Raw genomic sequence first — 25,492 nt, forward strand, 5'->3', positions numbered from 1 at the left:
GGTGACAGCGCTGCCTCCCGCCGCTGCTGCGGGCGGCAAACCCTCACCGAAGGGGCCCTTTCCCCGGGGCAAACGCGCCCGCCCGCCCCCTGCCACGGCCCAGGCAGCGAGCTGCTGTCCCCGCGGGCACCAACCCATAGATCACCGACATCTAATAAACACCCTTTGGTGAAGAAAGCCAGGTTTCCTCATGGCCGGATGGAACTGCAGTGCCGCTTACCACTGCTCCGAGGCTTAATTTAGCACGGAGTAGGAAAAAGCTCTTCCTGCCCATACACTCATAGCTGTCTGCGCTGTTCGTTAGGGTTCTGTTCACCACTTGGCCAACCACTTGGTTGGGAATTACAACATGATACATCTTCGAGTAGTTTTCATGATTAGATGCTTTTATTAAGTAATTTCTGCAATATTCTTTAAATTAACCGATTCTGTGATTTACCTAGAAAATAAAAACGGGAGTGATGTCTCTTCTAAGTTGCAATCTTCCTGTTTGTACAAATTTCTTTAGACAATCCCATTCTTTAGAGCAATTGGACTAAATTAAGCTAACCACCTTTGCTATTAACAGTATCGTATTGGCTTTAAGTGTCTTCCAGACATGCAATTCACTGTGTACTTCTCAGTCCCAAAGTTCCTCCAGGAAAGCTTCACAGTATTGCTTCCACACCCCCCAAATAAACACAGAGCAGAACCTTTCTGCACTGCCACCAGTGGCACTCCGGGCTCCCAACGCTGTTCCCCTTCACCAGGCAGTAAGGCCACAGTGTCTTCGTTCACATTCACTGAATGCATTCAGCAAATTCAAAACTGAATCGAACAGAAGGGTTTGCAGGCAGACAGGTACCGCCTTGCTTTCTCTAGGGCGCCATTACCAGAGAAGGCAGGAGCTAATTTCCAAGGTGCCAGCAGAGAGAAATAATTTAAAACGTGGGTAAGACTGCACCTCTGTACCCTCAAAGGTCTCTCTGAGCAGGTCTGCCCTGTGTTGGGTGCTTTCATGCTGAATGCTTCAGTAGGCCCTCAGTTTACTGCACGGGGCTCAGAGAAAAGCTACAGAGAGCAAACTTTTTAGGAGAGTCCCCTTCCCTTCCCCCTTGCCTTCCACTGTGCACCAATTAAGAGGCGTTGGAAATAGCTCCACACTGGCTCTTATCATCAGCACTGGAAATGTCTCCTGAGTTCCTACAGCTGTGGGCTTCACTCCACTGAGAGCTGTACACTTTCAGCCTGCTTTGGTGGCTGCTGCTGCTGCTGCTGTTCATACTTCCTTGCTGAAAAAAAGAAACACTGGTCAACACTGATTACACCATTTATTATATACGTGCGTGTGCACGTATGCATACCTATATATACACGCGTCTAAATAGGATAACAATCAAGAAGTAGAGTTGAGAGAATGTAATGTCACCATTTAGCCACACACGGCAAAGTTTCAGTCACCGGGTGGAAACAGGCCTTTAGTGTTGTGTGGCCTTGGAAAGGCTCAGCGGCAGGGTCATCGCAAAATGTCAGCAAATTAATTGCAGAGAACTGCGATGCCATCCAGGTCCTTTCATTTTAAAAAATAAATAAATAAATGAAATTAAAGACTATGCCTTCAGAAGTACTATTACAGATGACCTGAATGACTCATTAAGCCATACAGTTGATCCCCACATCACTCGTCTCCTCCACAATATATAAGCCACAAGCTAACAACTACACTGACTCCAAAATTAATCTGGTTAGCAAGGCAAAGTAAGATCAAAGAGTTGTGTGTGGTGGAACAAACACCAGGCATTCTTCTGTAGGAAGGACATCCTTTTTTATTGAATCACAGAATGGTTTGGGTTGGAAGGGACCTTGAAGCTCATCTAGCTCCAAGCCCCCTGCCATGGGCGGGGATGCCTCCCACTGGAGCAGGTTGCTCAAAGCCCCATCCAGCCTGGCCTTGTTTTCTCTTTCCACAAAATGCAATGGCCTGGTTTCAGAACCTTTGCGTTTAACCTTTACATTTAAAAGGCGGGTTTCAACTCATTAAGTATTTCTTGCCCATACCTCCTCTAGGTGTGCATGTACGGCAGATGTGAAGCAAGTACAGGTGTTTCTGAATTGGACCTCGGGATACCAGAAGCATGGAGCTCTTTCCTACCTCCATCCTGACCTTCAGTGTTAAGATGGGAGCGGCAACACTTGCCAGTACAGTAAAATTCCCATTTGTTTTTGATTTACGAAGTTGAATTACTCGTGATTCCACAGCCCTGTCACCTGCTACAAATCCATCCACGTTTTGGCAATATTCAGACATCCCCAGCTCTTTTTACGTTCAACATCGGCTTTGCTTTGACAGCTAGAAGGGCATCGCCTGGCTGCTCCCTCCCTCACTCCATGCTTCCTCCTGCCTCAATCCCTGCGCACGCGGTGCCACAGGACCGGGGTGTCCTCACCGCTGGAGGGCCGTCAGGCCGAGGCCACCCCTGCAGGGACACCCGGGGCGGGGGGGGAGCCCCCTCTTCTCTTGTTGCTCTTACCGATGGAGTACATCTCCAGCTGTTGCCGCAGCCGGATCTTCTTCATACTGTCGTAGAAGTTGGGCTCGGGCGGCGTCTCGGCGGCTGGGGGCAGGGTGAAGATGCGCATGATCCTCCTCTTGTTCCTAAGGGGGGGGGGGCACACGGGGCGGTGAGAAGCCGGTCCCGGCGCGGTCGCACCCCGGCGGGAGCCCTCGCCGCGCCTCCCCCGCCATTTGCCCCCCCCTCCAGCCCGCGCTCACCGCCGCGCGTAGACGAGGAGCGCGAGGCTGGCCAGCACCACCAGCAGGTAGACGTTGGTGGCCTCGTTCCACGCTTCGTGCACCGAGTAGTCGATGCCACCGCCGTCGCCCAGCGCCGCCGCCGCACCGCCGCCTGCCCCCCCCACCGCCACCGCCGCCATCGGGGACACCCGCCGTGAGGGGCGGGCGCGGCGGTGGCGGCGGCGGGAAGTGACGTCACGGGGAGCCGTCGGGGCCGGTGTGCCGTGTCGCGCCTCGGGCTCCGCGCCGCCAACGCGGGGTGGGCTGAGGGGCTGCGGGAGGGGTCCCGCGGCGCTCCCGCGCACCCGCCCCGCGCTGTGTGCCCTGTGGTTACCGGTCCGTGGGGGGAGGACACCAGTGGGTGGCTGTTTCTGTCCCCGGGGGTCGAACGGTCCTGTTTCTTTCACGGTGCTGAGGGGAAACGCGCCGCCGGCGGGCGGAGGTGTGAGTTCAGCAGCTCTGGAAGCCTGGCAGGCGTGTGGCAATAGCACCTTCACCCGCTCTGCGGCAGTGGAATCGTGTGGGATGTGAAAGGGCAGCGCAGCTGGTGAAGGGTCCAGAGCACAAGTCTGATGAGGAATGGCTGAGGGAACTGGGGGTGTTTAATCTGGAGAAGAGAAGGCTCAGGGGGGACCTTATCACTCTCTACAACTACCTGAAAGGAGGATGGAGAGAGGTGGGGTCAGTCTCCCAAGTAACAAGCGATGGGACAAGAGGTAACGGCCTCAGGCTGCGCCAGGGAGGTTTAGACTGGGTATGAGGAAAAATTTCTTCACAGAGAGGGTGTTCAGGCATCGGAACAGGCTGCCCAGGGCAGTGGTGGAATCACCATCCTTGGAAGTGTTCAAAAACCGTGTAGACGAGGCCCTCAGTGGCATGATTTAGTGGCGGTCCTGGCAGTGCTGGGGTAACGGTTGGACTTGATGATCTTAAAGGTCTTTTCCAACCTACTTGAATTTATGATTCTAGAATTCTATGTCGCTCAGTGGTGTGTGGTGGGAGGAGAAAAAGACGTTCAGATTGTCACAAGTTTTCGCTTTTCACACAGCAACTACATTCGACAGTTTAGGTTGCAAAATAAAAACAGCGCCTTCTCAAAAATCTTGCCTCCTTTTTTTTTTTTGTGTGTGTGTGTGCCAAAATGGGGGTTGCTGGATATTTAGGTGCTGCAGCAACACAGCTTACTCCTATGCTCCGTATGGCTCCTGGTGCCAAAAAGCACAATTCTAGGATTATGCTTTGGCAGAAAAGGTGGGGCAGAGCAAGTATTTCAGTTTAGAAACTTTAAAAGAGGTCAGAACTGCACGTTAACCTGGTGCAGATTAACTAGGATGGGGATGTTCTAACACACACACACACTGGTATTTTTGTACTGCCTGACAGGGCACGTTTGAGCTACACTCCTGCTTCTTTCTATCGCCCTCCGGCCCTGACACTTCCTTTTCCCATATCTTCCTTCCGACGCTTAGAACTATTACAATGTAGACATTATGGATGTGGTTCATCTCCCTTTGCTTTTTGCATATCTAGGGCATGTGCTATGTTGTAATTATTTATCTTCACCTTTTGTAAGACAATAAGGGGAAAAAACAAGTATTTTTAGGGAATGATTTATCTAGCCTACGTCATTCAGAATGAGCCTTCCTGTGCACTTCCAGGAAGTGCTGACCCCTCACTGAGCAGAGGGACTCTGGACACCTCGCTTGGATAGCACTCGCTTTGCAAATGATCAACCAGGCCAGGGAAACTCCGTACTTTGGAGAACCATTTTCTCAGTGCAAGATGTGCCAAGTCATTCTCTGTCCATGCCATGGAACAGATTCATTTTAAGAGGCCCCAGATCAGGGCATAAAGGGATATGAGTGAAAACAATATTAAAAAAAAAAAAGCACTGTTATGAGAAAAGTTCTTTGCCCCACATGGTGTGGGAAAGAAGAGTAGAATAGCAATTAGACATAATTCTAGGTCATTAAATGGGGATGGCACCCATGCACAGAACTGTGGAAACCACTAAAAGGGGAAAAAAAATAGTAAGAGAGTCTATCAGTTACGCAACATGACACAAGACAGTTAATTAAATATGGTTTCACAGGGATTTCAAACAGTTCTCTTAAAGCTGAGGCTTTTTGTTCGTTTTTTTGGTGTGTTGAACTTTTCTGCTAACAGGCCTGACAAGAAAGCATTACACATTTGTGGCAGAAAAGTGGAAAGAATAAACATAAGTAACTTGGGTGCTCTTTATATTTCACTACTGCCTCTAGATCTCACTTGAGGCCAGGTCCCCTTGTATGGGGTGTAGAGAAGCTGTATTTAAGCTGTATCTAAAGGCTTTTTTTGTATTAACCCTGCAGCTCTGCTCTGGACAACCCAGGAAGATGCTGGAGTGCCCCAAGACACTGCACCCAGCTTCCCATCTGGAGGAAACCAAGGCCTGCATTCACGAAGCATGACTTTGGGTCTTGGGGTTTTCTCTGCAGCCTCCAGCACATAGGAACAGACCGTGCCTCCCTCAGCAAGTGCCCGATCTGTTTGATTTAGTTAAATACTTGATTTAAGGCTCAGATAATCCACCCACCCCCAACCTAGAAGAGAGGCAGAGGGAGATTTTCTTCCCTCACATACCACTCTGATTATAGCAAATGTGAAGCCGTGGGTAGGACAGGCTTAGGTTCAGGACCACAATATCTGGTGCTGCAGTGAGTGTGACAGCCCTGAGTAAAAAGGGGTGATCTCCCCCTTGCTGGCCTGTAGCAATAGGAGTTCTGTGGTGCAGGCCTTCTGCCTGACTTCCTTGAGGAATCTGGTTCAAACACACCAGATGCTAGCTTGTGTTGGTACACTGTTGTTGCCTTTTATAGCTTGGGCTTTTGTTACAATCTTAGGCTCCTGAAACACCTTCAAGAATTGGAATGCAAGCTGCTGTTGAATATGGTCAGGCCTTGCAGTTGCTGTTACATGCACAAAAAATGGCGTGACCTGTCCATGTAGATCATGTAGCATATTTATTGTAGCTTGTATGAGATGGGAAGGAATAGTCGACGCTTGTGTATGCTGTTGATGCATGGGGACATCAGTTGTTTTCTATTTTCTTTTACTAAAGCTGCTCATGGGGAAACAACTGTCATTTTCTGCTGGGCCTGTATAGGATCTGACCTCCAGGATCCTGGCCTGTGACCAAAGCATGTAGGCACCAAACAAATAATATACAATAACGATACATGGCATTGCCATAAGCTAAAGATAGCTAATGAAGACCCAAGCATAGTAGCTAGATTTTCAACATTTCACAGAGGCAAATAAGCCTGGGGAGTTTCAGCTGTGAGTCAGACACCACCCCTCACAGGAACCAGCTCTTGGGGAGAAAAAAACATAGCTGTGTGTTTTAATAAGAATTATATATATATATATTAAAAAAAATCACATCTTTTTGCAAAAGTGGGTACTTTATTCATTCCACGAAGAAATCTAGCATGTACTTGATAAAAGCACCCACTTCAATCCCATAGATTTATCAAAAGAATTGCTGAAAAGAGTCTTCCAGGGAAATAATTCCCTTTCTAAAAGTCCTTAGCATCCAGCAACTACTATAAATTTGACTGAAAGCTGCTGAGTATTATCAGTTTTGAAAATCCAGTTGTTTCACATCCAAAATGTGAATGCTGGAATCTAACAGTAAGCTTGTTCTGAAAATTATGGCCAAAGAATCTGTGTGTGTTTCTATATATAAATATGTAATTTTTAATGGATTTTGAGTTACCAAGAGCTGAACAGAATCAGAAATTGCTGAGACATAAATATCACTGTACTGTAAATATATTCACAATTTAATCCTGATAAATACTGGATTGTAGACTTCAGAACACAGACCAACAATTATTGAAACTCATGGTCATCTCAAGTATACAGTATTCCAATTAAAATAAAACCATAATATCCTTTTTCTTTTTAAAAAATACCATCTACCATGTAATTAACTTTCATGAACTCTGCAAATATTTGCATTATATCATGCTAGAAGAACTTGAGAACCACTTTTTTCTTGTTCCCATGGTCTCTTGACTGTTGGTAAGACATTATAGTCATAATGATAGAATCAGTTTACAGTTGCAAATATCTCACAAATTATATCTGGCAAACAGCACTGCCACTGTTTCGCAAAGATAATGATCTGATGTTTTGTTTATGTGGCACCAAAGGAAAATATTGGTTTAGAGCTTGTGATAGGATTTCAGAAACTTTGTGTGGTGTTCCAAACTTCTGATAGACTCAATAGGTACCACTCTATTAAATATAGAGTAACGCAGACTTTTAAAATATCCTTCCAAAAAGAAACAGACAAAACACAATGAAACAACTGTTCAGGTAAATAGGTTGTGTCCATTTTATTCCCTCAGCACTTACCCCAAACTACAGAGCAGCTGGGGTGGATACGCATGCAATACTTCTGACTCTGATGGTGTTTTGAACATACAGATGAGTTGCCACAAAGGCTGCTCACCTGTACAGGATTTAGCATTACAGGAGTGCTTTCAGGGTATAATCTGAAACCCACGGCATACGAAGGGAATCACCTACATCAGATTTGATCTGTCTAGTAGCCTGCAGCCAGCAGGCAGTTTGCACATCAAAACAGCATAACTGTGACAGCGCTATTCTTTGGATAACTCAGAAAAAGAAAGGAGCAGTGGGTTTGAACTAAATCTGGGACTCTGCTCTGAGACAGGCTGTTTCCATTCTGTATCCTGTGGTACAAACCTACCTGGTAAGGGTTAAACTTTATTGGGAAATCCACTGGGAACATGTTTTGGCAACAGCATCAGACCAAGGGAAGAGCATACCATACCAGTAGCAGGTTCAGGTGCCCTGACAAAGTTGGCACGCACAGCCAGACCGTCAGTAGGCTCAGCTGGCATGTCCTAGGTCTTCCTGTTTCCTCCACTGCTGGCGCAGCAGTATCCCAGGAGAGTTCAGTCTGGGAACCAGGTGCTGTTTCTTGAGTCTGGGAGATAGTCTCTGCTTTGGTTCTTTGTCTAGCTGGTCAGGTGGTGGGCAGGATGTGCTGTGGGACTATTGCAGGGATGGCAGAGGAGGCACTGCTCAAAAAGGGAAGGGCAAAGTGGGGCAGATCACTGACCTTGGCAAAAGGGTTGTCCTGTCCATGAGCAAGAGGCCATACCCAAGGCCTTCATCTTAGCGATAGCACCAAACCAAAGCCCTGCAACCACTGGGACCATATCTGCCTTGATGCTGACCACCTAGGGTGGTTAGGGGAACCTCCCCTGAAGTTTTCTGAAGGAGATGGGCACCAGCAGCAGCCCTTCTCCTTGTGCGGCCTCTGTCTTTGTGCAGCTTCTTTGGCTGGACTTTTCGGATGGAGAAACAGTGATACATTAGGAAACTTGTCAATAACTATCCCAGGAGAAGCATCTTTCATGGGAAAGGACAGGGAGTGTGGGGCTCTTGATTTGCGCTTGAGATGAGAACCAGTGGCTGTTGTTGAGGTTAGGCAGAGCTGTGGCAGTGGTCTTGGCAAGGGAGGTCATGTCCACCCATCTAAAGCTGGATGGGGAGTGGATGAAGAGGGAGAGGATTGCAGGCTTCCAGCTGAGAACAGGCCTCATCCTGCTCTTCATCCTTTCATGTTTTCCACCAGGCATGTAAAAGCTGCTTCTACTGAGGAAGCAAAGCCCCCATATGTTTATCCAAGGCTGTAAGTGGTGAAAACTGGAATGCCCAGCAGAGACAACTGGAAAGAGGAGAAGCAACTGCGTGTAGGGCTGTCCTGCCTCTTTTTCCATCTTCATGAGGCCTTGCCTTTTCCCTTTAAGGGAAAAGAAGCTGGAAATGTGGGAAGGATGGGATTCTTGCAATCCTGAGTTGTGGAAGGGGCTAGTGGGCAAGGACAGAAAGATGGAGAGAGCGCAAATTACTCTGATTTTACTGAAAGGCTGAAAGGAGGTGACACTCAAACTTGGTTGAGGTTGCACCAGGTTGAGATTAAAAGGGATACTAAAGTACACAAATACCATGAGCAAGTTAAGGGGGAGGTAGCTCCTTCAACTTTCATGTATGTCTTTCTGACAGCTCTTATATTTATCTGTCTTGTTACTACAGACTCACTAATGCAAACACAATGAGATCTTTTAGGGGGTTATGGAAGTTTGCTAGCAAATTACTGGCTCCAACGCCACATCACGGCTATGTTTGGGCACAAGAGTCTGCAACTGCCAATAACCAGTGCTAGGCTGACCTTCATGCTGCCATCTAGTGTTTCCTCATAGACAGAAACAACGTCCCAGAAACGAAGCTTCGAAGCTCCATAATGCTCTCTATTCAGAACAAATGTAACTTATTCCTGCTGAAATAAAACGCTGGACAACATACAAGCTGAAGAAGGAAAGGGCAAGAGACATGCAAAGGACCCGATGCTCAGGGTGAACGCTTAGGGAGACAGCTTTTCTTTTGAATAATTGTAACTATTTCATCCAGGCACAGAGAGAGAGACAGCTCCACAGCAAGAAAATTATTCAGAACCAGAATTTGTCCTCATTTGTTTTTCACTCTGTGAAATTAATATGGCTGTTTGCAAGGTGCAACAGTACACAACGGAGCAAGAATCCAAGCAGAATCTTATCTTAACTGAGAGAGACCAGCGTCGGAAGCTTGGCAAGTTTTTATCTGTTGTAGAATCATAGAATGGTTTGGGTTGGAAAGGACCTTAAAGATCACCCAGTTCCAACCCCCTGCCATGGGCAGGGACACCTTCCATTAGACCAGGTTGCTCAAAGCCCCGTCCAACCTGGTCTTGAGCACTGCCAGGGAAAACAGACTGCCCAGAGGGAAAGGTAAACCATAATAAGCAGGCTTTAAGGGGCTCCTGCTGGCATTGTATGAAAACAGGTATGAATGTCGCCATTTGCAGGAAAGTTTTCCCATTTATAATAAAATTTTGGCAGCAGCGATTGAACATTATGTATCCAAACTGACTGCATGTTCCCAGTGCAGTCTTAACATGGCTTGTTTAGGTGAAAAGAAATACTAGCACAGCAAAGAACAGATTCAAACTCTCCATGTACTTCTCTGCTTTCAAATCACCTCTCAAGTCAAAACATGAACATTGCCTCAAGCCCTTAGGTCTTTCAGACACCTAGTCTGCAGAACAGAAAGTCCTCAGGTGTGTAAAGTTAGAGTCTCATTCATAGTACTGTTTTTTTCACGAAGAGAACAAGTACATCCCAATCCCACCAAACAGAGCCTGCTGCTGGGTTAAGGCATTGTTATTCTTCCTCTCCAGCTGTTGCTACCAGACTGAAACATATATGTAGGTACCAAAAGCTTTCTCCTAAACACACTGAAGCAGCCTTTCTCTATGCTTAATAGGCTTTCACTTCAGACCCAATAGAGTTGTATGCTCTGAATAGAGGTCTTTTTCAAAGCTCATGTTTAATGCTCATTGCTCTGGAAAGAAGTTACATTCTCTTCCAGTTCCTTGTTCTCCACCCCTTCAATCAAGTCATGATGACACTCAGCAAGGATAAGTGAATGAAAAAAAGACATGCTTCAGCTCTCTTCCAAAGTGCTCAGGATTTCTGTGGATTAAAGCTGTGTTTTACAGCTTCATCTCCAAAAAGCCCATCTGAGAATACCACGGGCAAAGGCTTGAAAACCAAGAGCACGTGCCTGTAAGCAGCCTCTTCAGGATCTGCATCATCTGCTGGCTTACAAAGTGGCCACATGCTTGCTCATGTGGGACATAGGGCCCACAGAGCAATGGCCGTAGAGCTCCAAAAAAACAACCTATTTCCCATCCGGCAGGGAGAGACTGCTGTTGGGGCTCTGGCATTGGGGTTCACTAAAATCTGAAGTGAACTGAGGTACCCTCTTCTGAGTGACCACTGCTCTTACTCCATGGGGAAGTGGGTGAGTGCTTTATGGGTAAAGACATGGGCCAAAGCCACAGGAATCAGCACACGGCTTATATGAGGCATGCCATGGTCTCTGCTCTCCACTTCACTGCCAAGCAGTTTAAGTGGACTTTTTTTAGCTCTTTTCCTGTTTTTTTGTTAAAGAGTTTTTGTGTAAATGTTGCACAAGAAAATTTATTATTTCTTAAGGAACAAATTTCCCCCCACTCCCACACGATTTAATTTCTCTCCCTCCTCCTCTCCAATGATAGATTAAACAGATCAATGGGAAGCTTACAGAGCTCCAGCACTGGCTGGATTTATTACTTTTTTAAATCAAAAGTACAAGTTCAGTTGTTCTTAGTTTTGGGGGCAGAGATTTTGCCCTCCAGGCAAGCTACATAAATAGGAAGGACATCAACTTCAGTATGTTGTTCGTCTCATGATTCACTATAACATTTCCCTAATACCAGGCATGGCTGTCTCCCGAATAAGCAGAGTTAAAACCTTCCTGTAGGTGTCTAAGACCTCTTGGGCAGAAGGCCTTTCAGCTGGGTCCTTCTTCTTACATGCTGCATGGATGTCAAACAAATGCAGTCGCACAATGTCACTTCCTTCAACGTGGCCCAAGAAGAAATTGGAGACATCCGGGATTTTCCAGATGTCCGTTTTCTCATCATAGGGTGGCATGAGGTCATCCTCAAATGGCACCTCTTCTCCATAGGGCCAACGCTGCTCAGGAGCTACAAAGTCGCCCCGGAGCTCCCGATGACCGCACTTCACCAGCCTGCCAGCACTCCTGTTCACAAGAGGCAAAGCGTCCAAATCATTCACCAAGACGTGAAAGTCACTTGTTAGGAGATACTGAGAGAGGACCTTGTCCAGGTCATTCGAGTCACACATCACTAAGGTGCCCAGAGGGCTGCTGTGCAGGTACCGAATGATGCTCACGTAGTCTATAGCAAGCATCAGCCTGCGATGCCAGGTGTTCATCCCCTTATACCTGGGGATGTGAAGAGTTTCATTCAGGCCCCTTAGGGACCCTAGAGGATGATACTCAGTGAGGATTGTGAACTGCTGCTCACAGTAGCCAAGCAGCCGGACAACGTGCTTGCTTTGAAGTGCTTTCAGCATCTTCAGTCCGTGGAGAAAGTCCTCCTTCAGTTCTGGGTTGGTGAGCTGTGAAAGGACCACTTTGTTTTCCTTCCACTCAGAAAGGAAGACCTGAGAATACACAAGAGACACATAAGAGGAGAGCCTTCTTCCACCAGTTGACCTTTGAGTGACTGCTTAGTCACTTACTCAGTCGCTTAGTCACTGCAAACCAGTCAGCAGGCACAGTCAAGCTTTTCGGTAAGGCCATGTACCTGTCACAGCAAGCCTGTACTGGCGGACGTCATAACTACATCGCGATTTCCTAATTGTCTTTGGAATGGGCAACGCAGATGAATTGCATTATTTCGCACCACCCAACCAGCCAGTCTTACTCTGCCACAACTGTTCCACACTCATCCCATCTCTGTGATTTGCTTGTGTAGTTGGATGTCGTTCGGTGTCAGGGAGATGGACCAGGACTCCGGTCACACTCTCCTGCATGTTCTTTGTACCTTACTAGTAGCCATATGTCTACAACAGTCAGTTGTTGTGAGGATAATGATAACAGCAGTACAGGCATTAGCCAGCAAACAGTGAAAGCTGTTCATCCACACTACAGAAGAAAGGAAAACCATACTCACCTTTTTCACAGCACCTTCACCAACACGCTTGAGCTTCCTGACTTCCCTATTTATGGCTTCACAGGAAAGCCACGGGGAACAATTCTTCACCGTTCCCAATTTGAAGTACCCAAAAGGGCAGAGGCTGGGGTCTGTTTCGCCGCGCCCCGAAGAGCTGTAAAACTTGTTGAGGTACAGATAGAGAAGGGCATTAAGGAGCAGGACAGCCACAAGCAGTAACGCCAATGAGATGGAGGACACCTCCCTGGGAAGAAACTCCCTCCTAACAAAGTGCGGTTTCTTTTCCATGGCCGTGCCTTCTGCATCCTCCGCGGCAGACGGAGGCTGAGCAGGACCCCCTTCTCAGCCCGGGGGTGGCCGCCCCTGGGGCTGTGCCACCGCACAGCTGCCCCGCAGACACTGCGCTCCGGAGCCTGCAGCCTACCGGGAAGGCCACGCGTGGCAGCGCCCCACGCTAAAAGCGGCTCCAGGCTCGACGCCCGCCTCGCTGCTCACCCTCCCGGTTACCTGGGCGGGAGGGCCCGGGCCGCCCCGGACAGGGCCGCTGACCCCGGACCGCACGGCAGCCCCGGGGAGGGGGGCGGCACCGAGCGCGCTTCCCGGCCCCGCCGCGGCCGCGCAGGGCGGTGGCACCGCCCCGGGGCGGAGCGCAGCGACATGGCGGCGGCGGCCGGGCTGGCAGCGGCGGTGGCGGCGGCGCTGGGCGCGCTGCTGATGGCGCCCGGCCTCACGCAGCCGCACGGCGGGGGCCCGCCGGAGGGGAGCGGGCCCGGCGCGGCGGCGGAGCGGCGCCCCGCGGGGCGGATGGACCAGGCCCTGCTGCTCGTCCGCAACGAGCTGCCCGCGCAGGGCCTCCGCCTCGCCGCCCGCTCCGGCTCCTGCCACCAGGTGAGCGGCGGGAGCCGTCTGCGTGTGTGTGTCACCCCGGGCCCCGCCACGCACAGCCCTGCCCTGGGGCTCGGCGGCGCCGCTCGGCGCTCCCGGCGGCTCCCCGCGGCGTTGTGGGGTTGCCTCGCTGCGGCTGTACCGCCGGGCGGCGCGGCGGGCAGCTCTGCCGCGGGAGCGGCTCCAGCCAGCCCCCGGGCATCTCCCCGTGTGTCCGCCGCTGTGCGAACAGACCCGCTTTCACTCCCCGTTGGCACTAATGAGCTCCCTCCACGCTCTTCTTCCGCAGTGCCTGTATCAGTTCCTGGCGTTCGTGCCACCGAGCAACGGGAGCCTGAGAAAGCCGGGCACGGTGGAGGTAGCGGTGGATACCCAGCACCCGCTCACCCTGCTGCTCAACGGCTCCGTCAGCGACACAGAGCTCTGCAAGTACGTGGCGCAGCCCCAGGGAACACCTGGATAGCTCTGTCTTGGTTGGGTTTTCTGTTTTGTTTGCTTTTGGGTTTGTGTTTGGGTTGGTTTTCTTTACCTTGGAGCCGTATGGCCATTTATTGCCTGCTCATGACCTTTCTCCCGCCTGTTGACCTAGAGTGCTGTCTTCCCCCTGCTGCTGTAATTGAGGCATACATTGCAATTGTGCTGAAAAGATGCAGGCACAAGCAGGAGCCAAAATGGTATGCATGGAGCCAGCATGTGCCCATGCCCAGTTTCTCTGGCAGAGAGCGTAGTTCAAGAAGACAGGTAGCAGGCAGTACATGTGTGGTGATGCATCTGTGTTGGGCTAGGAGAGGGTGATGCTTGGCAAAGGCAGAGCCAGGCAGCTCCTTGCTAGATCACGCTGTTAGGCCAAGTTTTCAGCTTGCCTTTCCTGCAAGCATCCAGGCTTACGGCCCCCCAGATGCTGCTGTGGTACCTGCACGTAGCGATGATGCTCAGCAAGATCCGTTTCCTTTATCCTTTGCAGGATTCAGTATCATTTTGGAGAGTTTGGCAATTACTCCCTTGTGGTAAAGACCCTAAGTACAAGCACCAAAACTGTTTCATGTGACCTAGCCATCAATGAAAGCCCTGTCAACAGCTACCTCCGTATGTAATGCTCTGTTTTCCCCTTTCTTTCGACAACTTGCATGTCTCCCAGCGGAACCAACTTTCTAACAAAGCCTGTACAGCCACTCATGCTGTGCTGAAGATGTGTTATGGGCTTGCCTGTCTTCTCCCTCAGCATCTTACCTCCTTATGTCTTGTACACCCATCTGGAGGCCCTGACCAGAATCGGGCCTCTTCACATGACATACTGTGTGACCACAACCTTTTTGCAGCAGGGATTAGCCCAGAAAAATCAGTGGGTTTGTGTCTGGAGGGAGGTATTTTTGTTGTTAGTTCCTGTTTTCCTGCATGTTAATGTACGTACACACAATCCTTCCTCTTCTTCCCTCTGTCTTCTCTCACAAAATGGGAAACAGTTCATGCAGTGTTTGGATTTCTGCTTGTTGCTGTGCTTTTAATTTTAAGTGTCACATCTGGCTTCTTTGTTCATCTCTTTTCCAGGGCTGTTTCAAACTCTCGTCTACATGTCTTCCATTCTTTTCCTTTACATTAGGTTATTCTTCAGTCCTTCCAGTTTTCCAGCTGTAAAGAAAAATTTTCCATGCTTGCAAACTTGGGGTATTACCTTCTCCCCTGTCTTCCTCTTCATGTTGAGGCTGTTTCTAAATCTCCAGTTTCTTCTTCAGAATGTATAGCACATCAACTCTTCTTACGATTGCCTTGTGATGCAGCGCAGTTTTGCTTTGCCTTTTTTTATGCTGAGATGCGTAGTCGTAGCTGCACTTTGAAACTAGCCTGCTTTTGGTTTGGGTTGTTTTGGGATTTTGTTGTGTTTGGTTTTTTCCTCTGGGACTCAGGCTTGGGCTATGTGCTGCATGGAGAAGGTGGTATGATGCTGGGTGGGTTGAGCTTTTTATCACGTTTGTGTCATGCTTGGCCAAAGCCAGGCTACTGAATGGTTTTGTTAGGTCATTTATAGAGTTGTGTTCTTATCTCTTTCATGTAGCTATTCTCTTTGCTTTCCTGGTTTACATGGGGACACTCACTGTCCTGATTGTCGGACGCCTTTTGATGAAGTAAGTGTAACAGTATTGCAGTAGTTCCTTGCATGCGAAGTTGGGCCACCGGTGTAAAATCACACGTCATGGTGTGTTAGTGCTTCAGAGCCCCACTGTAGCCCTGTTACTGGGTTGCCATGTACAAGGTAAGCTGTGGTAGCTGTCCATGTGATAACAGTGATGCGATTTCCCTCGAGGAATACCTCGCAGCCTTGTGAGCTTGTGTGTAGAACGGTTACTGCAGACCCTGGCTCACCCTCCTGTGACTTGTGTCTGGGTCTAGCCCTCAATCAGCAGTACAAGCCAGTGGGACCTGAGTGTGTGTGGTATGTGCAGCCTTCCATCCTGTGTACTGAGTGACCAGAGTCATCCCTGCCTGTAAACAACTCGAGAGTAAAGCCCCCGAACCTGAGCTTGTGGCAGTGTCATTACATAGCTGAACGTCACTGGGGTCCCAGGTGCTGGCTGAACCTCAGTATTGTGTGCAGGAGCTGGGAAAACAGAAATAGGGACTGTCCCAACTTTTGAGTTATTGCTGCTGAATAGTTGATATTAAGATGAATTTGGCTGTAAAGTAATTGTGTTTTAAACTGTTTTGTGTTTTAAACTGTTACTGATTTTCAGAATTCATGCAGTCAGAAACTGGGTTTACAAGAAGCTGAACCCCAGAGAAACCGATCGTCTGATTAATTCTGTGAGTGAGTGAGTGAGTGACCACAGTATCTTTAATTTGCATTCTGTAGTGTTTTCATCTCTGAGGAACATACGCTATCCAGGTATCCGGGGCTTGTTTATTACTAATCATCTTCCCCTTTGTGCATGCTTCCCTTGGCAAATCTTGTATTGATGTCAGACAGGCAATTTTATGTCAATGGAGAGCGCTAGGCTGGGTTTCCACACAAGTTTAGTGGCTTCCCAGTAGAGCTCTTGAAAGTCTTGAACATACAGCTTTGTGCCCTGTGTCGGTGAAAATACTGTCCCCTTCTGACACAGTCAGTGTAAGGGAAGGGAAGAAATGCCAGGTTTCATGTCTGCTTCCAGCACAGTAGGAATTCTAGCAGGATCTATACTTAAGTCAAGATTTCCCTGGCAGCCCTAGAGCTGGTATTTCTGTGTGAGCTGTGTTTTGTATTAGAAAATAGGTAGATGGTCAGAGTCCAGGCGTCACTTCTAGGAGGTCCAAACCTGTCTAGAGCCGAAACACTTGGGAGCAGGCTCTGCAGCAATCCTTGTAGTTGTTCATTTCCGTAGCTGTGTTACAGCAATGTCTGCTTCTTCATGCTGTCACTGGGGCTGATCAGAGTGATTTAGGGAACTTGATGGTAAAGAAGCCACTCCTGCATTTAAAATGATTAATTTTCTGCTGGTTTAACTCTCTGAACAGTATAGTCTCAGACAAGCAATGGTAGGATGGATCCTGTTTGAGAGTCAGCAACTGGATCTGTTCAGCTCTGTTGTAAAGCAGCACTCACAGTGATGGCAAGTCTGTGGCCAGTTTGGACTGGACCCAGATCTCATGAGTCTCAAATGCAGGCTCTTTTCAGCACGTTGTTATTTCCACCCTGGTCGAAGGTGGAGTGCGGAACATCTGCAGATATCATTGCAATATGGTGAAGCCCTGGACAGGTTAGAAGTAGCAAGTGGGGAAGCAAAAGGATGAGGAAGATGGGGAGGACATAGACAAAGGCAGTGTGTGAAAGTTTGCTGTTTGCTGACCTCTGTTCCCTGACCTCAGCTGATGCAGCTGCTGACTTGCCCTTCATGTGTCTGGTTTGTTCCTGAAGGAGCTCGGGTCCCCGAACACAGCAGACTCCGTTAGCAGTGATCTCACCCCGCGCCTGTGGAGCACAGCCTCTCGGCAGCGCCTGCGTTCCCTGGACACGTTCCGAGGGTGAGCATAAGACCTTGCTCAAAAGTAACTCTTCCGAGGGGAATGAGATCTTTCCAATGGCAGTTTGACAGTGTACAGAAATACATAGCAGATGGGTGGTTCAAGGGGGTCTGTTTTACTTGGAAGATAATCAAGGTTTGAATTCTTGTATTTTCCAAAACACTTTGCAGTTGATCTAGTTTGAAGAAACATTAAAGTTGTGGCAGAGGGAGGAAAAGAACAACATATGTTCAGTGTGAAAACGCTACGTGAAGGAGCTTACTTTGGTTTACCGCCACCCGTGATCTCTGAAATGCTGCTTCCTACTTGCAAAGCTCGAGACTTTGTACATAATCTTGCTTTAAAAATAAAATAAACCAGATCTCACAGTTATAAATGTTTTAATGGGGGTAAACACTGACTATGTGTTCATATATATGTATTTCATTGACACGTGATACTTTGTGTGTGTTTTTTCCTTGTCTTTTTAGGCTCTCTCTCATAATTATGGTGTTTGTTAACTATGGAGGAGGAAAATACTGGTTCTTCAAGCATGCGAGTTGGAATGGTAAAGTACAGTTGAGACAGTTGATCTGTGTTTTAACTGCAGCAGTACCCAGATATGGTTGGCATTGCAGTTGCTGCAGCGAGCTGTTGCTCAGCTGAAGGCTTAGGCTAAGACACTGTGCCAGTTTGCCTCAGCCAGGTATCTGGCCTGTTAGGTTAATGGGCAAAGCCATGTATAGCCCTGCTCGTCACACAGTGATGGGATGGTTTCAGATCACAGTCTGTGTGTAGCCTTTTCATTTTGACACAGTTTCACATCTTTAATTTTCTGTGTTGTTTAATGACCACAATCAGGCTGATGGTGCTCGATGCTGCACAAACATAATGCCTTCATTGGCAAGCTGATAGGGAAGGGGTCGGGCGTCGTGCTGCCCTAGTGGAGAATAGCAAGGATCCCATCCCTGAAATCTTTCCCAAGAGACAGCAATCAGTTCTGACCCTGTTTTTGAAGAATGGTAAAAGCAGTGAAGCAAGATGGTTAGCTCTTTGTAAGTTTTATTTATAACGTGGTTTAGATTTCGGGGCATTGAATAATTGGCAAGCAGCCTGCAATTCCTCTGGAAACTCAACAATAATGTTAAAATTTAGGGAGGGTTTGAGTGAAATAATGCATTCCTTTGTATTTCTCTGTAGGATTAACAGTGGCAGATCTAGTGTTTCCATGGTAAGTCTTCCTGAAGAATAGTCTTGTGTCAAGTGATTCTTATGTTAAAGTTGCAAGGAGAATGTTGTGTGCACCTTCCCTCCATGTGGAAATATATTTAGAGAGGTGAATTTGTGTTACATGGTTGATAGGAATCTGCCCCTCCAGGTAACAGCATCATCCTTATGATCCAGTAGTAGAGCCAGGTGCTTTCTGCCTGCCCCACATCCTCCTTCCTCCCACCCACGATGTTGGTGGGAGGTCCAGGGTTATCCTGCCAGTGGAAGTGTAGTATCCCTGAGGAGCTCATTGCCACACTACTGTGTTGAGGGTGGTCAATCTGGCAAGATTCAAAGCTGGACTGATGTGTATCCAGAGATAAAATAGCCAAGGCAATTTGGGATTAAGCTAATGCCTCAATAACCAGAGGAAGGTCTTGTGGGGAAGCAGTATCCTATCTGCCCCTAGCATGCTTCTCTAAAATACATACCAGTTGTGGGTTACTCTTGGAGCTGGGCTTGGACTGTGAACCCAATCTAGAGGGGAGGAGCATGTCAGTTCTGAGTTTGAATTGGATTTGCAGCTTGTATTTCACTGTTCTGAAGATGTCGATTTCATTTGGGGTAATGGCAGTTTTGGTGGCATATGCACTGCTGCAAAAAGACCAGAATGCAGCCACTTCCCTGACCTTTATTGCCTCAACTGACCACTCAAAGAGGTGGAAAGGTCCCACAGTGCAAGCTCAGTTGTTTGGGAATTCCTAGCAATCAGTTGTCCAATTTCACTCAATGCATTCATTCCTTTTGGGCTAGTGCAGGCTACTCTCTTAGCTTTAGTGTTTGCTGTCATGCACGTGTGTGATGAGACATCTGCCAGCTCCATTTCCCATCTGCTCTGTTCCCCAGGTTTGTGTTCATCATGGGGACATCGATATCATTGTCACTCAGCTCCATGCTGAGGTGGGGAAGTTCCAAGCAGAAGGTGTTTGGGAAAATCCTCTGGAGGAGTTTTCTGCTAATCCTGCTGGGAATCATAGTTGTGAATCCCAATTACTGCCTTGGACCGTGTGAGTGGCACTTGCTCTCTTCCTTGCATTCCTGAGACTGTTCCTGCCTCCTTGGCTGGGCTGTTGGGAAAACAGTGTTGGCCTTGCTGTACTGGCTGTTTACATGGAGGCAGTTTGATGATATCCTGTAGAGTGCTGTTCAGCTCTGCACCAATGCAGTTCTCTCTGTTTGGTCCCTGTGCTGACCACTGTTTATCACCTTAGTGCTGTCTTTCCCAGGGTTATGATTCCAGAAAGTGGGGTGGCGGAGTGGAGGTGTCCCTTGTACCTGCAGAATCCCTGTCTGCTCCTTTTCCATGTTTCTTGCATGTTTTCCAGTGTCATGGGATAATCTGCGTATTCCTGGAGTGCTCCAGAGACTGGGATTCACATACCTGGTGGTTGCTGCTCTTGAAGTCCTGTTTACAAGAGCTGGTGCTGAGAGTGGGACCTTGGTGAGTTATGTGGGGAGTTGACAAGTGATACTCGAGTAGGGTTTAGGAGTTTTTGTTCTTGTTTGGGCAGAAAGAACACATGAGAAATGTTGAGAAAACATGTAGTATCTCACCTGATCTGTAGTGCAGTGTGACCTGGCAAAAATTCCAGGGAACATGCACCCTTCGGTGTCCCAGACTGCATTTCATCACATCTAGGTTTGCTCTATTTGAAGATTTTACTGATCCATTCAGATGGTGCTTAGAAGCAGGCATTCCCAGGCACTTCTGATGACTTTCCACTGCCAAGGGACCCCAGGGACAGGCAGCTCTGTGCTGAGTCCTGTGGCCTGTGTTTTGTCCAGTTAATTTTGGCAGTGTTTTTTCACAGCAGGAGAAAGTAATACTGCTTCTTGGCCTTCCTGGAGCCTGTTCTCCCAAAAGGCTTTTGTTCTACTCATGAATCAAAATTCCTTCTGACATTTTCCAAGCTCAAAAACATTGTGGGCTTTTGTTTTGATTCGTTTCTTCACCTCCCCCAAGTAACTAAGTGTCTGGAAGTCGTTTGTGAAGATGAAAGGTCTATTGGTAGAACTCAGTTTTGTAATGACAATGGCTCCTTCTTGTATCTGGGGGACTGCTTGCCAGGAAGCACAGGATGTCCCTAGGGGCATGGTCTTTACTTGCCAGCTAATAGCCCATTCCCTCCATCTCGTGCAGGAGACACTGTGTCCTGCTCTGCAGGATATTCTCCCCTACTGGCCACAGTGGATTTTCATTCTGATGTTAGAAGTGATTTGGCTCTGCCTGACCTTTTTGTTACCAGTGCCAGGTTGTCCCAGGTAAGACTGTGCACTCAGACTACTTTCTATGGGGCATCGGATTGTTTTGCTTCTACTGAGTAGAGAATAGACTTTATTAGCCATAGGGAAAGAATGAAAAGGAGAGCTTTTATGCCAGCGGGGTTAAGGGAAGCATTCATCATGTGAAAAAACTTTACTTTGGTATCAAAGTACCAAAAGTATTATACTAATACCCAGGTATTATAAAGGTGACATCATTATTCTTTTCTACTTAAAGAAGAGGATTTAAAATCTCCCTGAGGTCTGTGTCACATAGGACCTGTGTTTCACTGTGTGCCTCTGGCCAGGGAAAACATGGAGCATTTAGTGTCCTGGGCCAGTGGATCAGCTACTGTGCAGATGGAGTATACCAACACTTTGAGCAATAACCTGTTTGCTTCTGTCCTAGGGGCTATCTGGGACCTGGGGGCATTGGAGACTTCGGGAACTATCCCAACTGCACTGGAGGAGCAGCTGGTTACATCGATCGATTGCTTCTTGGAGAAAAGCATATATATCAGCATCCCTCTTCAAGTGTAAGTAGCTTTTGGTTTGCAGTATGAAGCCACAGGAGAGCACTGAACATAGCTGTCAGGAGGGGCTTGGGAATGATACATGCAAGGGGATGGAAGAGAAAGGAGATTGGTTACTCAAATGTCCTGTAACAACTGTTTTCTCTCTAAGGTGATTTACCAAACAACAATGCCATATGATCCTGAAGGGATCCTGGGGACCATAAATACCATCTTTATGGCATTTCTGGGACTGCAGGTACCTCTTGTCTTTCTGGCTGTGTGCTATAATGGGAAGATCTGAAGGAATCTTGGAAGTGAGGAGGAAACTTGGGGTTTTTTTATATAAGGCTGAGACTGGTTCTAACAAAACCTTTTCCAGAGCAATGCTTTCAGGCTGACTTAGCCTGAGGTGAGTGTCAGAGAAGTGGAATCTAACCTGGCAGTAGCTTGCGTTACATAAACCAAGATTTTCTCTGAGTTTTTGTAAGGGATGGACACAAGAAGTTTGCAAAACATTCACCCAGAAACTTCCTTAGCTTGTTTTAAGGTGGGCTTATATTGGCTCCGCATGTTGGAAATAGGGCCAAGAGATGCATACATTTCACAGCTTCATTTCAAACATGCAGTTTTAAAGGTCACATGTGCTACACGTCTTCCCTGTTGCTAGTTTTCTACTGGATGTGCAGTGTTAATCATCTTGCCTGGTGCTGTGGGTACGCTCACCATCCCAGGCACGAGGGAGGCAGGGGTTCACATTAGTGTTACACAATGCTTTTTGATGCAGTTCTACTTGGTCATTGCTGGCTCTTCTGTCAGTGCAGCAGCTCCAAGCCAAACTGAAACTCTTGAACTGGGAGCGCAATGTTACTGTATGCAGCACTGGGTGCAAATTGATGGGGAATCTCTGCGGGGCAGAGGTTGGAACAGAAGCGTGACCCTGAGGAGTGAGTTATCAGGACATGTTTGTTAGCAGTGTGTGAAAAGGAGCATGTGCTGCAAGCAGGCCAGGAGCAGTGGAGCAGCTGCTCTAGCTGGGTGGGCATGTGATGGTATTCCTTCATGCAGTCCTTGCTGAGGGAGATGGAACTCATGTCACATTGTGTAAGCTGGCAAAGTTGTTCATCCCTTTCCTCACTGTTAACATAGTAGCAAAGGGAGAAGAGGTGCACCCACCTCTACTGCATTCGTTTTCCCTTTCTGTGTCCATTCTTTGCAAAGAGTTTCCATTCTGAGCCTTTCAGCCACTTGGTTGGTATAAATCCTGCTTGTGTTCTTTGTCTTAGCATAGGTGGCTGGTGGCAAATGTATCTGACTCTCTTGAAATGTAGTTACATGTATGGGCATTAATTCATTTTTTGTATTCTTTCTATATCAGGCAGGAAAAATTATCTTATTCTACAAAGACCAGCACAAACAAATTATGAGTCGGTTTGCCGTATGGGGCATTGTAATGGTAAGTCAGATGGATACGTAGCTCTTTAATAGATGTGTGTTTTTATACAGTGCAAACTTAGTATTTCTGAAACGTGTTGCAGTGGCTGCATAAACTTTAGCAACTTTCTATTTCAGGGAATTATTTCTGCTATCTTAACAAAATGTTCTAAAGAAGATGGGTTTATTCCCATAAACAAGAACTTATGGTAAGCAAAGAGATACCACTTTTAGTATGGTTTTGTTAAAATACTATTTTACCTTGGAGAATGCTTTGCCTTTCTTATATTGAGATCTGTCCATATCACATAGTTCTCTAAATAATCTTTCTGCTGAAAATGTGCATAGGTCGATATCGTATGTGACAACCACAAGCTGCTTTGCCTTCATCCTCTTATTGCTGATGTATTACCTTGTGGATGTCAAGAGACTGTGGTCAGGTGCTCCATTTTTCTACCCAGGTCAGTAAAACCATGGCAGGCAACGTATCCTTCCAGTTCTTTCTGCACTGATTCTTCCCTTTTATGTTTTCTGCACTTCCCTTGTCTTTAAAAGAGTTGGGATTTAGAATGAGGTAACCTGAAGGGTGCCAGAATGATTTAACTTGGGCTGAACCTTTGTGTAGGACTGCGACACTCCAGATATTTAGGAAGACTGTCAAGTCTTTAAATGAGGGCTGGAAGCTGCTGTTGCCCAATGCTTGTTTTCAGTTTGGTCTCCAGTTAAGGTCCCAGGGAACAGCTGCCTAGTACCAAGTGAAATACCACAGCTGGTTCATAGTTGGTTTTGGAAAAGACTGCTGAGACTTGGGTAACCTAATGGGAAACTCAAAGGCCTGTCAGCAGAGTAATACCACTTCTGAAGATGGGGAAGACAAAATCCCCTGGGCAGCTGTGTAGGTTCTGTCTGTTTTTAGATAAGCGTGTCTCCCAAAGCATCCCATTGTGGTTTTAAGCACTCTGGGCTCTTGACAAACATCTGAGTTCAGAACGCAAACCCACAGCAGAGGGAATCTTTCAGCAGCTTTGGTCTCTGAACAGAGAGATGGGTAGGGTGACAGCACGGTGTTGCATCTCCTACTAGAAATCCCAGAGCTTTGAAGGGCAGTCAGCATTTGTTTGTGAAGGCAATAGATCTGACCAAATAGGTTGGCACTTGGCCACCCTGAAGACAATAGTGATTATTCTCGTCAGTAGAACTGCAGGATACTGATTTGGCTGTATCTTGCATTCAGCATATAGGTTGTATTTCTTTTCAATAAATGTTTTGGGGTAGAGAACCCGTCAGACTGTATGTGAAAACACACGTGTGTAGCATCTTTTGGGGCAAGTAACATTAGCTGTTGTGATTAGCTGTTGCTGCCTCATTGGTGCGTTGTTTCATAAGCCTGGCATGCCTCTGCCTGCTTGCCCGGAAGCAAGCTCATGCCTGCTCTTTTGGATGGTATGACCTGTGCTTACTTGCAGGAATGAACTCAATCCTGGTCTACATTGGACACGAAGTGTTTGAAAACTATTTCCCTTTTAAGTGGAAGATGCAAGACAGTCAATCCCACGCAGAGCATCTGACTCAGAACCTCACTGCCACAACGCTTTGGGTCATAATATCGTATGTACTTTACAGGAGAAGGATATTCTGGAAAATCTGATAGAGGTGGCCAAGGTGTAGCAGGCCTAGATTCTGATGAGGCAAGTGTATAAGGTGGATTAGCCTGCAACATTACCACTCATGCTAGGCTGCGTTACTAAAAAGGGATTCTAGTTCAAGTTTACAGTGCCATGGAAGCTGTCATCAAGATTTTCATGTGACGTAAGGGACAGTATTTTCCTATTTAGCAAAACCTTATTAGTCTGCTGCGGTTGCTCTTTGTTTTCTGTATTTTGTAAATATTTTACTGATCTCCCTCCTCCACCTCGAGAAACTGAACATATTGCAGCAGTTGGGCAGTCACAGACAGCCTGATGGTGCTTACAAAGGGAACAGCAAGGGATCTGGGTGGTGACTACAGAATGACACTATGGAACGATTGTTGCGTCTAACAGGGCACCCCGTAACTCTGGTCTGGGGTTTGTACATACCCTTTCACCTGCCGTGTGCCTGTGTCATGCTGGCCACCACCCCACGTTTAACTTTGCCATCTTTTTGACTCGGGAACACTGGCAGCATCCTCTGCCCTGCACAGCGGTGCAAGGAGTGCTTGGGCACCTCTGTGCTACAATGTGCTGCGGAAAGTGGTGACCCAACTGACCATTCCTCATTGCGTTCTTCCAATTTGGTCCTGGATCAAAGCCTTAGGTTAAGGATCCTGCTGAAGCTGCTGCCAAAGATCTCTTCTACTGGCTTATGAATCAGCATGCTGCTGCTACAGGTTTGGCAGCCCATCCACGCGCATTCTAGGCTACACCTTGAGCATGGATGAGGTCTGAGTTTCACGTGCTGCACTTGAAGAGTGCAGAAAGGCCAGTTCCTATCGACTTGTATCATCACTTGGATGTTACCAAAGTATGATCAAAGCAACCCTCTTTATAAAAGGAACCTGAAAACCAGCAGTACAGGTAGAATTGAGCCAAAGAAGAAAGAGATAGCAGATCAATTCAATGTAAGATAATGGCTTTTTGAAACTCAGGATTTCCACACCAGTGCTAATAAAAAGCCTGAAATACCCTGCTATGTTCTCTGTGTATGTATAAAGACAGAAAGAACCGACATCCACCTTAATATAATGCTATGCAAAAAAACCCC

General features: G+C 47.5%; 3 protein-coding genes across 5 annotated transcripts; 1 reads left to right on the top strand and 2 right to left on the bottom strand.

Moving 5' to 3' along the window:
* Nucleotides 1-365: 365 nt before the first annotated feature.
* SMIM19 (small integral membrane protein 19) lies at nt 366-3,031 on the bottom strand. Its single transcript, XM_030491759.2, has 3 exons — nt 2,753-3,031; nt 2,511-2,635; nt 366-1,271 (listed from the first exon to the last, which is right to left on the bottom strand). Exons 1-3 carry the CDS (start codon nt 2,911-2,913, stop codon nt 1,198-1,200), a joined length of 360 nt encoding a protein of 119 aa, XP_030347619.1. The 5' UTR covers nt 2,914-3,031; the 3' UTR covers nt 366-1,197.
* Nucleotides 3,032-6,476: 3,445 nt separating this feature from the next.
* On the bottom strand, nt 6,477-13,088 carry POMK (protein O-mannose kinase). 3 transcript variants are annotated; one of them, XM_030491626.1, is made up of 3 exons: nt 12,414-13,009; nt 11,125-11,901; nt 6,477-9,523 (listed from the first exon to the last, which is right to left on the bottom strand). In XM_030491626.1, the coding sequence occupies exons 1-2, from the start codon at nt 12,699-12,701 to the stop codon at nt 11,128-11,130; spliced, it is 1,062 nt and encodes a 353-aa protein (XP_030347486.1). In that variant the 5' UTR covers nt 12,702-13,009; the 3' UTR covers nt 6,477-9,523; nt 11,125-11,127. The 3 variants fall into 3 exon arrangements, with proteins under 3 accessions (XP_030347486.1, XP_030347487.1, XP_030347485.1); XM_030491627.1 differs by lacking the exon at nt 6,477-9,523 and having other exon boundaries at nt 10,960-11,476; nt 11,681-11,901; XM_030491625.2 differs by lacking the exon at nt 6,477-9,523 and having other exon boundaries at nt 10,960-11,901; nt 12,414-13,088.
* On the top strand, nt 13,054-25,418 carry HGSNAT (heparan-alpha-glucosaminide N-acetyltransferase). Its single transcript, XM_030491624.2, has 17 exons — nt 13,054-13,301; nt 13,588-13,727; nt 14,263-14,384; nt 15,352-15,421; nt 16,028-16,097; nt 17,188-17,294; nt 17,765-17,841; nt 18,474-18,504; nt 19,389-19,549; nt 19,868-19,983; nt 20,683-20,804; nt 21,214-21,340; nt 21,489-21,575; nt 22,695-22,772; nt 22,889-22,959; nt 23,099-23,211; nt 24,217-25,418. The coding sequence occupies exons 1-17, from the start codon at nt 13,071-13,073 to the stop codon at nt 24,396-24,398; spliced, it is 1,905 nt and encodes a 634-aa protein (XP_030347484.1). The 5' UTR covers nt 13,054-13,070; the 3' UTR covers nt 24,399-25,418.
* Nucleotides 25,419-25,492: the final 74 nt, after the last annotated feature.

The sequence above is a fragment of the Strigops habroptila genome, chromosome 7, assembly GCF_004027225.2.
Source record: "Strigops habroptila isolate Jane chromosome 7, bStrHab1.2.pri, whole genome shotgun sequence".
NCBI lineage: Eukaryota > Metazoa > Chordata > Aves > Psittaciformes > Psittacidae > Strigops > Strigops habroptila.

Coding starts and splice junctions, on each gene's coding strand:
- HGSNAT (XM_030491624.2), top strand. CDS start 13,071: ATGGCGGCGGCGGCCGGGCTGGCAGCGGCGGTGGCGGCGGCGCTGGGC. Junction 13,302..13,587: donor GCTCCGGCTCCTGCCACCAG/GTGAGCGGCGGG, acceptor CTTCTTCCGCAG/TGCCTGTATCAGTTCCTGGC. Junction 13,728..14,262: donor AGCGACACAGAGCTCTGCAA/GTACGTGGCGCA, acceptor TATCCTTTGCAG/GATTCAGTATCATTTTGGAG.
- SMIM19 (XM_030491759.2), bottom strand. CDS start 2,913: ATGGCGGCGGTGGCGGTGGGGGGGGCAGGCGGCGGTGCGGCGGCGGCG. Junction 2,636..2,752: donor CTCCTCGTCTACGCGCGGCG/GTGAGCGCGGGC, acceptor CCCCCCCCTTAG/GAACAAGAGGAGGATCATGC. Junction 1,272..2,510: donor GCTGGAGATGTACTCCATCG/GTAAGAGCAACA, acceptor TCTTTTTTTCAG/CAAGGAAGTATGAACAGCAG.
- POMK (XM_030491626.1), bottom strand. CDS start 12,701: ATGGAAAAGAAACCGCACTTTGTTAGGAGGGAGTTTCTTCCCAGGGAG. Junction 11,902..12,413: donor GTGAAGGTGCTGTGAAAAAG/GTGAGTATGGTT, acceptor GTGTATTCTCAG/GTCTTCCTTTCTGAGTGGAA.